Genomic DNA, 17,205 nt, shown 5'->3' with positions numbered 1-17,205 from the left:
TGTATAGACCGGCACAGCATCTTATGTAATACTTTGAAAAACTGAGCATTCTGACCTGTCACATGAGTCCATGCTATAATTTAAAAAGCTTGCTTTGATTTCAGAATAGGGATGCTCTACCTATATGAATAAATGAGAAGGTGGATAAAAGTTAAAAGCTTTTCACTTATGTTAAACAAGTACTAATTTTAGTCTGTTTAAATATAGTATTAAAGCCGGGCGTGGTGGCGCACGCCTTTAATCCCAGCACTCGGGAGGCAGAGGCAGGCGGATTTCTGAGTTCGAGGCCAGCCTGGTCTACAAAGTGAGTTCCAGGACAGCCAAGGCTACACAGAGAAACCCTGTCTCAAAAAACCAAAAAATAAATAAATAAATAAATAAATAAATAAATATAGTATTAATACATGTAATGTTTCAATGCTTTGATATCTGAAATTTATTGATTTCTGTTCAATAATGACATGAAACTATGCTGTGATTGCATTTACAGAAGCTCAGTAAAATATACTGAAAAATACTTACTATACCACAGTAAGCTTTAAAAAAATAAAATTAAGCCATTACAGTTAAATTACAAAAAAGGTGAAAATACCAAACATGGCTAACAGTGGCAATCTAACTGGGGACACAAGACAAGGAAAAGAATTAACATTCACTCACTTAACATGGTAGTCTGAATTAAATTCCTAACAGTGTGAGGAGGCCAGCTTCATGGGTAGTTTGCTATGCTATGCAAGCTGAGATCCAAACTAACAGTTTCTAAACTAAAATACTTAGTATCACATCTGAGCAGGGAACAAAACACACTGAGCCATCTTGATGTATTTAAATTTCAACATCTCTTCACAGCTTTCTGCTTTTTTTTTTTTTTTTTTTTTTTTTGAGACAAGCTATCATTGTGTAACTTTGGCTGCCTAAACTTGGTATTCTAGACTAGGCTGGCCTCATACTCAGAGATCCTTCTGCCTCTGCCTCTTGAGTGCTAGGATTAAAGGCATGCATCACCACGCCTGACTCTTTACAGCTTTCTTAAGGCAATGCCAAATAGAACCCTCCTAGTAAGCAGTTTTGAGAAACTATGGCACAGGGCCTGGCACACCCTTCTCTGCTTTTTAACGGCTCATGATATGCACAAAGCATACCATGCCCCGAAGAAAAGAGAAAGTGCATCCCTACCAGAGGAACTCTGAAGGGCACAGAGCTCTGTCTCTAGGGGAAACATGTTAGCACATTTTGTTAGTTGTTGTCCAGAGCTGGCTTTTATAGTCCACAGCAAGAAAACAAACTATTAACAGTTATACCTCAAGCAGCTTCCCCTTAAGAAATTGCCCTTTAGGAGAGGAGAGCAAGCTCAGAAAAGTCCACAAGAGTGCTACTTGAGGCTTCTTCATATGCTTCTTACGTGCCAGCCCAATCCGGGGTATAGACACCTCAGTTGGACCATTACCATCCACACACACTCTAGCAAATATGCTTCAAGTACTCTACCTTCAAAAAACAAAACAAAACAAAACAAAATCCTAAAAAGAACTTTTCTTTGGTGGGAACCATTTCCTTCAGTGCAACTTCTCAAGTGAACACAAATTCTACTGTACTCTGTCAGCACTAGGAACATCTGTCAGCAGCCAAAAGAGGGTGAGGCTTTGTAGACTCTGGCAATCCTTCACATGTCTGTCCACTCACTGTCAATCTTGGTTGCTAAAAATCAATTTTCCTTCCGGCCCTTCAAGAGCAAAAGCCAACAAGTATAAGGTCATAGCAAACAGTATCCAGGAAGAGCTATGTGAGCCCCAGTTTCAGCTACACCTCCAACAAGACATTTGACCCCTAAGGTCTCTGGCTGATAGAACAATGACAATGGCTGTCTCTCAGAGCTTAGTTTTCTTGGGGGGGAAATCTAGGAACATCAGAAATATGTCACACTGAAGTTCCAAGATGAGAGTGACAGTCAGCTATCAGTGTGGAATGGAAAAAGCCAATCAAGTGGGTTGAAGCTAGGAAGGAACACTATGCATATTCCAAACACAAGGACCTGGGAAAGCTCAAAGAAGGGGACAGCCTAACCATAAAGCAACGCTGAAAAGCTGTGATACAAAGACACGATGAGGGCAGAGGCAGAGACGGAGTGAGTGCCGGACAGTGAAGCCAAGGAGGAATCTGTAGTCTAGATTATAACCTCAGACAGAAGCTTCACACCAGAGCACATTCTGGAATAATCAATGTTTCCAAAACTGGTAAGGTCAATTCACCTGGTTCCTAAAAATTAGCGGAGAGTATACCTAGATATAATTTCTTTAAAAAAAAAAAAAAAGTGGACTTCTGTGATGATAAAAATGTTTTTATAGTGTGGAGTTTTCAGATGATTAAAGAAACTGAAGGATAGATAGAGAAACGTAATAGATACAAGAGAGAAACTCTGGTTGTGTGACAACCAGACAATGTGGCTGAGTTATTTAGCATATAGCAGAACTGGGTTCTTGGGAAGGAGGCCAAAGAAAACATGAGAGTCACAGAGAGGATAAAGAATGGATGGATTTATTGAGACAGTTAAAGCAACAGAGACCTGGGTACCCTCCTCCACCCGCCATGAGATAAGGCAAAGGACAATTTGCAAGAGACAACCAGAATGTCAACATGCATAGGCCCAGCCTCCAACATCACCAAGGGTTACAAGTGTGAAAATGAGCTGCTGAATTTGGTGATCTGTTAACTGAGTAAACCTTGAGAAACAGGAGGAAAACAGACCAAGGCAACCCTGCAAATGTCAGGAAGAGGACGGAAGGCAATAGAAGCAACACCAACTAGAACAGGATAGGTATGGGCGTGCATACAGGCTATAAGGAAGGTGTCCATTCAGAGGTGTACAAACAGGTCTAGAGAGGAAGAAAAAATGGAAGTGGGGAACTAAAGAGGTGTTAGGGAAAGCTAAAGGAGACTGAAAAAGGCTTGGAAAAAAGTAACAGACTTGTGGACAGTTGAGACAATAGTAGCCATGGCCTTATTTCTACAATGCCACTTGCCAAGAATACATACTTCAATTTCAAGCCCATGCTGCAGTCGGCACTGGAAAAGAACTCCAAGACCATTGCTTCCTTAGACTGATTCTCCAACAGCACAGGACTCATACTTTTCTTCTTCTCATTCTCTCTGCATCCCTGAGATTAGCTGAGACTTTTCTCTCTTTAGGTGTAACCATACAGACTGGAATAAAACGCTAGACACAGCATAATCCAAGACATCTTCAGTTATCTCAGGGAACCTATTTAGTTTCCTACAGTTTCATGACCAGATATGACAGAATAGGAAAGATTTTCCTTATTCTCTGCATATCTTAAACAGCAAGGAGGAGTGTGAAGAATGCAGTTAAAGTTTCTAAATATCTATCTACTGCAGGCAATAAAAGCAAAACTCAATTTGTAGAAAACCTCTTTCCTGCATACTAAATACCTCCTATGTGTTTTCTTCCACAAAGCATGAACCTGCCCCTTTCCAGGAAGTTCCTATTGGGGTGACTGTATGCAAGAACACACTTGTTCAATGATCATTTTTTAAAAAATCCCATCAAACAGTGATTTTACTTTCAGAAGCCTCGAGTCCCTTTTATGCTAGTACAACTAGCATGCAAACTTTCAGAGAAATATACAGATTATTATCAGATAGACCAGACTTTAACACTCTTTAACCTGCTAGTTTGGTTTGCAGCTGAGCCTTCTGTAGAGAATAAGTATTCAAGCCCATCTCTGCCCATCAGTATCCCACATAACCATCTCCTACATCTTGTCTAGAAAGCACCTCTCTACAGTTTGCACCTAGAGTTGCAAAGATAAAGAGGCTGTGGGAGGGTGGTCCATTGTGTGGCCTGCCTAAGGTGGGGTCTTCCTTTGGTCACATCCATTTTTCCATGCGCTTCTTCCATTTGTACTCCAAGAAAGAAAGGATGATGGAACACGTCAGCATACAAGGAACACAAAAGTAAATAAAACATCACCAGAGGAGAGTGTCATCAAAGTGCCGGTGCAAAACCTGAAGCTATCTCCCATCTCTGCCAGCCCAGACTTGCCACCAAACCCCAGAGGAGGTCACAGTCTTTTCATTTCTCTTGATTGGGAACAAATCAGCAGGGAGGACACGGTTCTTGCAGACAAAGTAAAGATCAAAGCTGAAACAAGAACAACACACTCGGTTGATAACACTCATCTTTTTCAGGGAGATATGTCAGTAAGACAAAGTCATCCACCGCCATTAATAAAAGTGCAGGAGTCACATTAGTGAGTTTTAAAGTCAATTAGAAATAAGATATGGACCTGAAAGTTGTACATTTAGCTAATAAGGGGGGTGGGGATAATTACTGATTGTTTCCTATCCACGTGCTCTCAACGTGCTTAACAGAACAGAGCAGGTGCCTGTTGTAGCCACCTAATATGATTATACAGTTGTCTGTGGGGAGAACCGTCTTCAGCTCCTGCTACTGTTGGAGGGGGAAAGGCTCCTCTCCTGGCAGAGGCAGACTGGCCACAATCAGGAGGACCAGCCCACAGTGAGTTTGCTTGAGGCCTATGTGCTTCTGTGCTCATATGCTTTGAGGGAGTTGTGAGCCAGGGCTTTGCTGCCCAAAGTGTGGCCGAGCAGCCTTTGGTGATCCCACCAAAATGAGGATGGATAAGTTCTATGCCATACTCAGTGAATCAGACTTGGCTTTTATCACAATATTCAGTGTTTATCACAGTATTTGTGTGACCAGAGCTCAAATAGTGAAAAAAGTGTTTAAAAGTGTACAGTTACTATCAGGTGCTAGTGTTGTCTCTGAATGGAAACTTAGGAACAAAACAGACAGAAATCACATTTCCACGCAGATCTGTTTATCTGTCAAATGTGAAAATACTGAAAGATCTCTTTGTAGATACATATGTAGTGTATGGATGGTCCTATTTGCCATCAAGGGCTAGGGACAATGGCTGCAGCATGCCCAGAATTGGCCCAACTGAGGCTGCATATCCCTCCTAGACCTGGCTTCTCATTCCTTACCTTTAGGTTCAAACGTTGGTAGTCACTGGCCTTTGGCCTCCGAGTGACTTTGGATCTTTTCCCTTCCAGAGCAAAAGCAATAATCTGAGGGAAGGACAAAGAAAACAGAATAACATTTGACTCTGTAATGCTGTACTTCATTCAGTTCCTGAAATCAGAAGCACTTACCTAGATCCACAGAGAGGCCTATTTAAATCACACACACACACACACACACACACACACACACACACACACTTTCTTTCCAGTGCTGGAGTGCAATCATGGCATTGTGGATACTAGGCAAATGCTGTGTCAAGCATGTGATATGTGATATAGCACTATAGTAGGACAACTGTCTAGCATGCAGGTCACCTATGTTCAACCTCCAACACCACAAAAATAATAAATTGTAAAGATTTTAAAAGGGTTTGGTTATAACAAAATCCTTTATACTACTTAATAGTGACCAAGAGAGCCGGGCGGTGGTGGTGCACGCCTTTAATCCCAGCACTCGGGAAGCAGAGGCAGTCGAATTTCTGAGTTTGAGGCCAGCCTAGTCTACAGAGTGAGTTCCAGGACAGCCAGAGCTACACAGAGAAACCTGTCTTGAAAAAAAAAAAAAAAAAAAATAGGGACCAAGAGATGGAGGCTGAAGCCTGTGGAAATCTTTATGATTTAATTGTGGGGATAGAGTTAAAAGTCTACCAGTTCTTTTGCCAGGGAGTTCCAGGTTTAAGGGGGGTGGGGATAATTACTGATTGTTTCCTATCCACAAACACTTGCTTTGTGCCCACATATTGTTTCAACAACTTTTCTCTAATTTACTGCTCTCAACATGGGCATTTAGATGTAAATGAAGAATGTACACTCTCCATTCTTTATGGATTCTTTATGCCCAATGGCTATCACAAATTGAACTCTTCAATAAGTCAAGTTACTGAAATTGTCTTCTAAATCTCATGGCTCAGTAGGAAATACAATAATTTTGTCATTAGAGTTGTTTCTAAAGTTGTTTCATGGATAACACTTTAACCCCAAAGATGAGTACATTTGTGCAATTTCAACTCTTGTTGGTTGGCTTTCTACTTTTAGTGTTAATAACTATGTAACTGAAAACATTCTTCCTGCCTCCAGATGGAAGATGGTTGGAATAGAAGCTAGAAATGGTAAACTATCTTAAGCCTGAAAAAGGGGGAAGAGGTCTGCATATCAAGAGGCTGGGAAAGATCTGAGTTCCAAGATATGGGAGGGGAATCACAATTAGGTCAGGTTATGATTCACGTCCAACTTGGCACTTTACAGCAGAACTGAGAGGAAACAGGTCACGTGATGAAAACCTGATTTACAAAACTTAGTTTTATAAGCCCTAGCAGGGTCTATGGAAAAAACCAAGATGATCTTAAAATTCTCAAAGCTCACAGGCAGATGAGTGACAGATAGCTGTCCATGAACAAAGAACTTAAGAGTCCTGGAAATCCCAGTCCCCTCTTACCTTTCGTTTGTTGTGGTAAGCAATATAGAGGACAGCAACAAGAACAGCAGCGGTCACTAGATATGCAAAGAAGTGGCTGCTCTCTGCACTGGTGTTTCCAGAAGTGTCCTTATAAAGATCATCCTTCTCGTTCTTCATAGAATCTCTAAGTGTCCCCTCTTGGTTCTCACTGGAGGAAGGGCCCGACACCTTTTCATTCTCTTCTTCAAGCGGTGAGCCTTCTTCCGGCTCTGTGTCACCCTCTTCAATTTCCTTGGTTCCCACATCTTCAGTAGGCTCTGAAGACTTATCTCCTTTCTCTGGCTTTAAAGAGAAGTCAGAGTCCCCTGCCAGTGTTTCCCCAGATTCAGTTTTGGAAGTAAGTGTTGGTTTTTGTCCTTTTTCAGTTGGCTGGACTTTGTCAGTCTTCGAAGTCTCCGTATCTGGGGAGATTTTGGAGGTGGGCTTGTCCAAATCAACTTTCGTGGACTTGTCAGAATCATCTTCTGTGGCCTTATTCGAACCAACTTCTGTGGGTTTGCCAGAATCACCTCCCGGGGGCTTGCCTGAATCTTCTGTGGAATTCTGATCAGACTTTTCCGGTTTGGGGTTGACTGGTGAGAGGGGCCGCGCAGTTTCGTTCAACTGGATATCCGCTTTCTCGGGCTGCCTTCTGGAATCATTCAAACTGTGATCGGTCGCGACGGTCGGCGGACCAGATTCCGCCTTACTGGAAACTGCTGCCAAAGTCATCTTGTCCTGGTCTTTTTTATCCGACTTCTGCCCCTGACCGGTCTTTACCTGGTTAGAAGACTCAGGCAGGGGAGTGGAGGACTGTTTGAAAGGCTGAATCGGAGGATTCTGAGAGTCACCTGGGACGGCGTCTCTCTTATAAACGGACGGCAGAGCTCCTGAAACAAAAAAAAGCAGTAAGTCCTCGGAAGAGAAGCGGGCTTGACTTCTGAGAGCCTAGCGGGGATGGCCGAATTGGAAAGCGGAGATGACTAGAGCAGGGTCGGGCCAAACAAGAAAGACGCCGGCTCCCGTAGCGACCCACCAAGGTGAGGAACGGGAAACCTAAAGGGGAGAGTGAGCTGGGCTGGGGTGGGGGTCCTTACCCGCCACCGCGACACTCAGCAGGAGCAACGCAACCTGGAACCGCATCCTGCAGTCTGCGCTTCCGCCCTCTGCTGACGTGAGAGCGGCGCACGGGATTTTCCCGAGCGTGGCCCCTCCCTTTCCGGCGGACTGTTTCTCTTCCGGCGCAGCCCCGCCTTAGGGGTGGGGCTACCGGGCGACAGCTGCCGCTGTCTGTGTGTTCCGGTAGAGTGCCGGAAGTCAAGGCCAGCTCTTATTCCCCTCTAAGTCCCCTGTCTTTCAGCAGTCTGCGGGGCTCAGCGATCTCGTTCTTGTCCAGTTGGCCTCGTATTTCAGAAACTGTTGCGACCGACAGGTGCTGCGTCGCCTCTCGCTGCTTATGATGTAGGGTCGTGGGGCCGGGCGCCTCTGTCGCATCCTCTGCTCGTGTTTCTAACCTCTCCGTTGCTGATGCTGCTTTCTCAGTTCACACACAAATGTACTCTCTTCAGCACTTGCCCATCTAGAAGCAAACACATTTCATCCTGATCCTAATACCTTTCTTGGCCGTATCCAGGGCCCTCTGAATTTACCAAGGTTTTTGATTTCTTGTTTGTTCTTCTGAATTTCTCTGTGTTTGAAACCATATTGCTATGTGGGCATCTGCTGCCTCCTGAGTGTTTGGGATTACAGGTGCCTCACCACGCCCCTGTTGGGCTATTTATTTATTTAAGAAATAAAATATCAAAGATTTACTATTTTTATTTGTGTATGTGTGTCTGCCACCTGTGTGTAGGTGCTCTTGGAGGCTAGATGAGGGCATCAGATGCCCTAGAGCTAGAGCTTCAAGCGTTTCGAACCCTGTGGGTGTTGGAAACTGAACTCTGCTCCTGTGGGAGAGCAACAAGCCCTGAGCCATCTCTCCAATCCAGGAAGTAAGGTACTCTGTTACCCAAACAGGAAGACCTTGAGTTTCTGATCTTCCTACTGGCTTGTATCTCCAATTTATGTGGTACTAGCAATCAAATCGTGGTTCTGTGCAAACACTCTTGTCTCATTCACCACATATATATTCTTTTTCTTTCCAAGACAGGGTTCTTCTGTTTAACAGAACTCGCTCTGTAGACCAGGCTAGCCTTGCAATCACAGAGATCCACCTACCTCTGCCTCTTGAGTGCTGGAGTTAAAGACATGCACCACCACACATTCTTTTTTTTTTTTTTTAAGGTTTATTTTATTTATTATATGTGAGTACACTGTAGTTGTCATGAGACACCGGAAGAGGGAATCAGATCTTGTTACAGATGATTGTGAGCCACAATATGGTTGCTGGGATTGGAGCTCAGTACCTCTGAAGAGCAGTCAGTGGTGCTCTTAACTCCAGCCCAAGCAACACATTCTTATAATACAAACAACAAAATAGAATTTTAAAAGAAATATACTTTTAAAACTTTTTTTAGAGAGCCAGGTGATGGTAGGACACAACATTAATCCCAGCACGCAGGAGGCAGAGGCAGGCCAATCTCTGAATCAGGCCAGCCTGATCTACAGAGTGAGTTCCAGGATAGCCATGGTTACACAGAGAAACTCTGTCTTGAAAAACAACAGCAACAGACATCTTTAGTGTCTAGGGAGATGGTTCAGTGCTTAAGAACATTGACTACTCTTCCAGAGGACCCACATTCCATTCCTGGAGCTCACAAGCCACCCGACAACGGTCTATAATTCCAGTTTCAGGAGACCTGACATTGTCTTTTGGCCCACAGTCACTGCACACATGAGGTGTACAGACATACATGTCAGTAAAACATACACCCACTTTAAATGTGCTTGCTCTCTGCTCATCTGCAGATTCCTGTTTGCAGTCATTTCCTGTGTCCTCATCTATGGTAGTGCTGGATGGCTTAAACAAGTTGCCTAATGTCATTTATGAACGTTTGCCAGGCTAGGTATTTCATAAACAGTGATTTAACAAGTAGCCTCAACATCTATGTTCATTTTTTTTTTCTTTGTCATTTTCGAGACAGGCTCTCATTCTGCAGTCATAACAGGCCTGGAACTCACTCCACAGTACAGCAGACCTTGAGCTGGCATCAGTCTTCCTGCCTCTGCCTTGGAAAGGCTGAGATTACTGTTGTGTGCCACCATGCCGGGTTCTGTGGTCCTCAATACTCTGGAGGTTTAAGATAGAGGATCTTTTAAATAGGGATGTATTGTTATTTTATGTGTGTGACTGTTTGGCCTCCATTTATGCCTCTGCATTATGTGCCTGTCTGGGGCCAAAGGAAGCCAGAGAGGACACAGAGCCTCTGGAACTGGGGTTAGAGATGGCTCTGAGCCAGCATATGGGTGCTAGAAATTGCACCTGGGTCAGAAGAGCAGCCAGAGCTCTTAACCTCTGAGCAATCTCTTCAGCCTCAGAGGCCGAGGATCTCTTGAACAACCAAAATTTGGAGACCAGTCTGAAGAACAAAGTAAGACGTGGTCTCAAACATATCTAAATAAAGAAGGCTTTAATCTGATAAAGCATGCAATCTAGTGAGGCAGATAAACATCAGATAGATATTTGTCCACGTTTGCTGTAATTGGTTAATTTTGATTGTCCCCTTGATGGGATTTAGATTCCTCATGGAGAGAAATCCCTGGGTGTGCCTGTAAGGGATTGTCTAGGTTAGGTTAATTGAGGTAAGAAGACCCACTCTGTATGGGGACATTAGTATTTCATGGGCTGGAGTCCTGGACAGAATAAAATGGAAAGCAAGCTGAACACAGTATACGGGGTTCATGCCTCTCTGCTTCCTGGTGATGGATTCAGTGTAAACAGCTCCCTCCTGCTCCTGCTGCCATGATTTCCCTACCACGATGCACTGTGTACTCTAGTCCTGCATGGCTGGAAGTTTTCAAATTTCAGGGAATAGTGCATGGCACAGATAGTTTCAGAAACAAGGGCTTTTCCTGGCACCTGAATACAAATCCCCACAATGAGCTCCTCACAGCTCCTCCCACCCCTTTCCTCCTCCCCCTCATCTTACATTGCTGAGGAGAGAATAAAGATTGCAAGAGATGTGAGAAGTCTACCAGCTTCTTCCAGGAAACGCACTGTAGCTCAGGGGTAGAGTGCCGCTTGCCTGACACGTGAGAGGTACTTTGGTTCAGTCTCCAGAACTAACAACAACAACAAAAAAAGCCTCCTTTAGAATGTTGACTCTGCCTTGGCTAGAGGAAGTGAACTGGTAAATGAATCTGTTTGTAAAAGAAAATTCTGTCTGCCTGCTTTAAGACGAATGTTTGACTAACATTTAAGGATATTGGCTTAGGGCGGGTGTGGGTGGGTGGGGTGGGCAGTGGCAAATAATTAAACCCGACCTGGTGTCCACGTTACCAGGCAGGGCAGGGGAGAAGTCCTCATCACATAGAACTCCGGGGCATTTGTATTTTATCTATAAACAGTAAAAGAAACCATTGAAGAGGTTTTAGTAGGGGCAAGATTTCATCAGATTGGAGAATGTTTGGACATTACTCTGGTTGTTTCAGAAAGAACTGACTTGGGGAGAAGGGAGAAGGATCTGGGTGTTAATCATTTAGGAGGTTGCTGCAGTATCTCAAGTAGTGGACATGCCCAGGGAGAATGGCGGGAAGTGTTTAGAGTGGAGAGGGCACTGGGAAATGGTACTAACTAACATTCTTCCGAGATAGATTGGAAAGGAAGCAGAGGGAAGATGGGGAGGGAGGAAGAAGGTGCTTTCTCAGAGGTGGGGACCGCCAGTGGGGAGCCAGGTATGGTGGACTGGCAGATAGGAAATGAATTTGCTTTTGGCCACTTGCTTATTACTTTGGCTTTTCTTCTCTTAGGATGATTGTGATAGCCAAGAGGAGAGAGGCCAGGATGGAAGTGTGAGCGGGAAGCACAAATACAGGAGCCATTTTCCTTTTTTTTTTTTTTTTAATTTTGTTTTTGTTTTTTTGTTTTTCCAGACAGGGTTTCTCTGTGTAGCCCTGGCTGTCCTGGAACTCACTCTGTAGACCAGGCTGGCCTCGAACTCAGAAATCCTCCTGCCTTTGCCTCTCAAGTGCTGGGATTAAAGGCGTGCACCACCACCACCCAGGAGCCATTTTCCTCAGCACTGTTTAAAATATCATTGGTAATTGTTTCAGTAAAACTAATGTACATGTTTATTTTAACTGTGACAGTTTTCTTATTATTGAACATCCAGATTCTTCTCACCTTCTCACCTGCTAGTAACTTTATTATCAGATAGTGGTTAGATTACATGCTTCTAAGATGACAGATACTCAAAAAGATTGAGCAATTTGCTCAGGGCCGTGTTATTTTTATCAAACTTCTGATAACAGGGAACTTTTCTTTTCTTTTTCCTTCCAATTTCTTCATCCCCCGCTGTTCCTCTTATCTCAACATGCTGCTCACACTTCTCTCAGACTCCTGGACTCAAGGGAGCCTCCCGCCTCAGCTTCCTGAGTAGTGGGGACTACAGTGACCGGCTAGCATTGAGTATTATTTACTTTCGCCCATTTGTGTCAGGACTAGGTAGCATGATGGCATTTTTCAACCAGAATTTGTCTTGGTTGTTTCGTTTTTTCCCTCAGCACTGAAATTTCTTAATCTGTCAGAGTGAAAGGAAAAAAAAGAGTTTTTTCTTGTGTACGCATGAATGCTTATTTCCCTGTGTGTGTGTGTGTGTGTGTGTGTGTGTGTGTGTGTGTGTAGGCCACAGGACAACCTTAAATGTCATTCCGTCATTCCTCAGACATGATCTGCCTTTTCAAGGTCTTGCACCGTTGTAGAACTGGCTGAGCATGCTAGAGACTGGTTGGTCAGTAAGCCTCGGAGATCCACCTATCAGCACCTCTCCAGCAGTGGGAACTTCAAACATTCCCTGCTTTTTAACACGGGTTCTGAGTGGTGAAACCCAGCCCCGCCCCCCCCCCCCCCCCCCCCCCGCTTGTAAGGCAAGCACTTTACTGACAGAGCCCATCTCCGTCTTGATTTATTCACTAGCTTGTATGTGTATGGGTGTTTTGCCTGTGTATGCATGTCTGTGTACTATGGGCATGCCTAGTGCTGTAGAGGTTTCAGATCCCCTGGGACTGGAGTCACAGACTGTTGTGAGCTTCTGTGTGGATGATGACGATTGCAGTTTTTGGAAAGGTATTAAGTTCTTAACTGCTCAGCCGTCTCTTCAGGCTCTGTTTGTTGAGACTAGGTCTCACTAAATTGTTTATATTGGCCTCATCATCCTCCTGTCTCAGCCTCCATAAGTCAACATACCTGGCTCCATACTGTTATTCTTTAATACTTAATTCCTGCACAAATAGTTCACACGAATGTGGGCTATGACTTCAGTATTTTAAGTGTTAACTTATGAATTAGAAATAAAATGAAAATCCAGCAAGTACTCACAGCTGTTAACCATGTCCCCAGCATCAACGTTCTGACTCCTACAATCCTTCAGTCGTAGGACAATATGGTCCTGGCATAAGGACATGGAGGTGAACAGAACAGAATTGAGAGTTTAAAAACAATCTTGGTCATTTGCCATTAATTTATTTTTGATGAGGGTTAAACCAGGATGGCTAGCCCACAAGTACACAAAAAAATCACTATATATCATTAGTCTTATGGAAATATCAATCAAAATCAATGAAATACTATTTAAGAAAAATTAGGAAATCAATAGTGATGAGGTTACGGAGGGCCAGTGTGTTGTGAGACCCCGGTGACCTGCCAACCGAAAATAATGACTCTAAGATCTTTTAATAGTTTTAAAGCTTCAGCCTTAGCTGCGCAGGCTCTCAGCCAGCTCATCTAAGGACCACCCAGCCCCATCTGATTCCGGGCTCACAGTCACAGCCCTCTCCTCCTAAGTGTTTTGGAAAAAAGACCCTTCCTCCTCCTCATCCTCCTCCCCCTCCCTCTCCCCCTTCCCCTCCCTCTCCTCCTCCTCCCCTTTTTTCTTCCTTGACTCCCTTTTCCCTTTCCATCCCCCAGGTCCATTCAGCTCAACCTATTGGGAGTCAGTTCTTCATAACAACCAATCCTCAGTGAGATACATCTGATACAACTCTTAAACAATCTAGGGATAAAGGACAATGTGACCTTATTTTTAGAATCTACAAAGGTAATAATGGGTCATAGTGATTGCAACACCAGAATCTGCTAGCACAGCTCACTGTCGTCAGCAGTTAACAATGGAATAGATGGAGACACACCTTAATGCAATGTGGATGGAGGTCACCTCTATGTCAGCACCCTCAAGTAGGAATGTAACATGGCACAGCTGCTAGGAGAAAGTTCATGGCCTCCTTAAGAAGTCAAAATAGCTACTTAGGTGACACAGCAGTCTAGTTATGTATCCCCAAAGAATTAAAAAAAACCATTCATATGTATATGAATGTACATAGCAATATTATTCATGAAAGCCAGATGGTTCTGGGGATCGAACCCAGGTCCTCTGCAACATGGTTGCAATCCATGTTTGATATTAAATGAATGAATAAGCATAAGGTGGTTTATACTTACATCGTGGGCAGGGAAGGCAGGCGCTTTAGTAGTTGAATGTTTGCTTACTGCTTATAAAGCCCAGGGTTCGAGTCCCAGCACTAGCATGATACATACACAAGCAATGCATGATTATAATTCCTTTTTTTTAAAAAAAGATTTATTTATTTATTATATGTAACTACACTGTAGTTGTCTTCAGACACTCCAGAAGAGGGAGTCAGATCTCGTTACGGATGGTTGTGAGCCACTATGTGGTTGCTGGGATTTGAACTCCGGACCTTTGGAAGAGCAGTCAGGTGCTCTTACCCACTGAGCCATCTCACCAGCCCATGATTATAATTCCTACCCCAGCAACGTTTTTATTTCTAACCTGGGGCCTGCTGATCTGAAGCTCGCTTCTTCCTGCCTCTGCCTCCACAAGGCTGAGATTAAAGGCTTGCACCATCTTGCCTTGCTGGGATTTTGTTTTATGCACCAGTATCTCATGTATCCCAGGCTGCTTCTACTCCACATGTAGCTGAGGGTGACCTTGAATTCTGATCCTCCTGCCTGTACCTTCCAAGGGCTGGATTACAGACATGGGCACCATGCCCAGTTTGCTATGCCAGGCACTGTGTGCATGCCAGGCAAGTGCTGTACTGAGCCATGCCTAGCTATCCTTTTGTTTGTTTGTTTTTTGTTTTTCGAGATAGGGTTTCTCTGTATAGCCCTGGCTGTCCTAGAACTCACTCTGTAGACCAGGCTGGCCTCGAACTCAGAAATCCTCCTGCCTCTGCCTCCCAAGTGCTGGGATTACAGGCGTGCACCGCCATGCCTGGCTCAGCTACTCTTCTGAATCAGGCCTTACTCTTTACAGTTTCCAGTTCTCCGCCTTGCCCTGGTTCCTCACGCCTTGTCCTATAGCTGCCAAATATGACCATCTCCTGGTAGCCACTTCCTTATGAGGCAAAAAGCAAACAAATTAAAGTCTAGGTAATAGAAACCATTCAAAAGTGTTGAAACCTGACCAGCCATGGTCCTTGCACAGAGCACAAATGATAAAACAATTAAGAAACTCCACCTCCCCCCCCACACACACACACTTTTTGATGTTTTTCATAGCACACCTTTGGTTCTAGCATAAGAGAGGAAGAGGCAGGCATATCTCTGAGCTCAAGGCCAGCCTTGTCTAGATAGTTCCAGGCCAGCCAAGGCTACATTGTGAGTCTCTAACAAACAAACAAACAAAGATATAAAGATCTTATTTATATGTCTATGTGTATGACTGTATGTGCATCTGTTGTATGTGTGGGTGTGCCAGTGTGTGCCAGGCATCCTCCACAATCACTCTCTGCTTAAATCTTCAATGCAGTGTCTCTCCCTAAACTTGGGACTTGATTTTTTTCTAAGCTAGGCTGAAAAGCCAGCAAGGCACAGCGATCCTGTCTGCTTCTCTTGGAGAGCTGGGGTGACAGGTGTGTGTATGTGTGAAGGTCAGTTGTCACAGTTGTCATTCATATATATATATATATATATATATATGTATATATATGTATACACACACACACATATATAATTTACATGTATAGGAGTATACTGTAGCTATCTTCAGACACACTCAAAGAGGGTGCATGGGACCCCATTACAGATGGTTGTGAGCCACCAAGTGGTCGCTGGGAATTGAATTCAGAACCTCTGGAAGAGCAGTCAGTGCTCTTAACCACTGAGCCATCTCTCTAGCCTGTCAGTTGTCTTCTTTTCTTCTTCTTCTTTTCTTTAAGATTTATTTATTTATTATATGTAAGTACACTGTAGCTGTCTTCAGACACACCAGAAGAGGGCATCAGATTTCATTATGGATGTTTGTGAGCCACCATGTGGTTGCTGGGATTTGAACACGGGACCTTCGGAAGAGCAGTCGGCGCTCTTAACCACTGAGCCATCTCTCCAGCCTGTCAGTTGTCTTCTTAATGTGGGTCCTGAGCTCCAGACTCTGCTTCCCATGAAATTATAGAAAGCGCTCTTTAAGTACTGAATCATTTTTACAGCCCAGCTGGAGAAAGCTTGTGTTCCTGATTAGTGCTGTAAATATACTGAATACTACTTAAAGATGCTAAAAATTTGTTGTTTTTGTTGTTGTTTTGTTTTAAAAAGCAGGATCTCTGTAACCTAAGCTGGCCTATAACTCATATGTAACCCACGAGGACAAGAATATCTGTGATCCTCCTGCCTCTGCCTTCCAAATGCTGGGGCATCTACGCCACACACCTGGCTTTAGGTAGTGCTGGGGACTGAAGCTTGGGAGTGGTGCATGCTAGCCAAGTGCGATAGCAATTGGGCTGTATCTCCAGCCTTAAAAGTCAAACCAGGCCAGCCTGCTCTACAGAGTGAGTTCCAGGACAGTGAAGGCTACACAGAGAAACCCTGTCTCAAAAATCCAAGAAAAAACAAAAGAGGAATTCTCAGTGGGTACAGGCAATTGTCACATAACATCCAGGACTGAGCTTTGCCCCTGCAAGGTAGAACTGGCTCCAACAAGTCCTCCGACCACCATGTTTCCTTAATGTACACACAACAACAATAATAACATATCATTTTAAATTGGTAGTGTTGGGATCCAACTCAAGGCTTCTTATAGCCAGGTCACTGAGCTGTGCCCCCAGCCCTGTCAATTATTTTGAATGGGTAAGTAAATCTACATAACAAATTATATCTCAAGAAAGCCACTATGAATAGCACCAGCCACGAGAAACCGTGCTCCTTTGCAATTCTAATAAAAGGAGGTCACAATCATAAGCAGAATACTTCCACATTGGAACTCTCTCTAAGTCAATTGCAAAATTATTATATTAAAAAAGATTCACACTTTGAGGCTTCAGTGATCAGCATCACTGAGATATGTAGCCAGGCAGTGGTGGCGCACGCCTTTAATCCCAGCACTTCGGAGGCAGAGGCAGGCGGATTTGAGTTCGAGGCCAGCCTGGTCTACAAAGTGAGTTCCAGGACAGCCAGGGGTATACAGAGAAACAAACCCTGTCTTGAAAAACCAAAAAAAAAAAAAAAAAAAAAAAAAAAAAAAAAACCCAACCCAAAATAAATAAGTAAGTAAAAAAAAAATTGTAAGTTGTGGGTTAGAGAGATTGTTTTTTTG

At 43.7% G+C, this 17,205-nt stretch overlaps 1 protein-coding gene across 1 annotated transcript; it reads right to left on the bottom strand.

The window, feature by feature from the left end:
* Positions 1-850: 850 nt before the first annotated feature.
* Positions 851-7,715, bottom strand: Tgoln2 (trans-golgi network protein 2). The gene is made up of 4 exons (XM_021164799.3): positions 7,597-7,715; positions 6,500-7,389; positions 5,026-5,109; positions 851-4,159 (listed from the first exon to the last, which is right to left on the bottom strand). The coding sequence occupies exons 1-4, from the start codon at positions 7,640-7,642 to the stop codon at positions 4,154-4,156; spliced, it is 1,026 nt and encodes a 341-aa protein (XP_021020458.1). The 5' UTR covers positions 7,643-7,715; the 3' UTR covers positions 851-4,153.
* Between the last annotated feature and the right edge of the window lie 9,490 nt (positions 7,716-17,205).

Source organism: Mus caroli, unplaced genomic scaffold, assembly GCF_978045245.1.
Source record: "Mus caroli unplaced genomic scaffold, Mus_caroli_1 scaffold_7, whole genome shotgun sequence".
In the NCBI taxonomy this organism is placed as follows: Eukaryota; Metazoa; Chordata; class Mammalia; order Rodentia; family Muridae; genus Mus; species Mus caroli.
Note: the sequence above shows the minus strand (reverse complement) of the source record. Positions and strands in the feature narration are given on the sequence as shown.

What these genes read in the sequence shown, in the direction of transcription:
- Tgoln2 (XM_021164799.3), bottom strand. Translation starts at nt 7,642, where the DNA reads ATGCGGTTCCAGGTTGCGTTGCTCCTGCTGAGTGTCGCGGTGGCGG. An exon ending in GCTGAGTGTCGCGGTGGCGG is followed by an intron (nt 7,390 to 7,596) that starts GTAAGGACCCCC and finishes TTTTTGTTTCAG; the next exon opens with GAGCTCTGCCGTCCGTTTAT. An exon ending in CTTACCACAACAAACGAAAG is followed by an intron (nt 5,110 to 6,499) that starts GTAAGAGGGGAC and finishes TCCTTCCCTCAG; the next exon opens with ATTATTGCTTTTGCTCTGGA.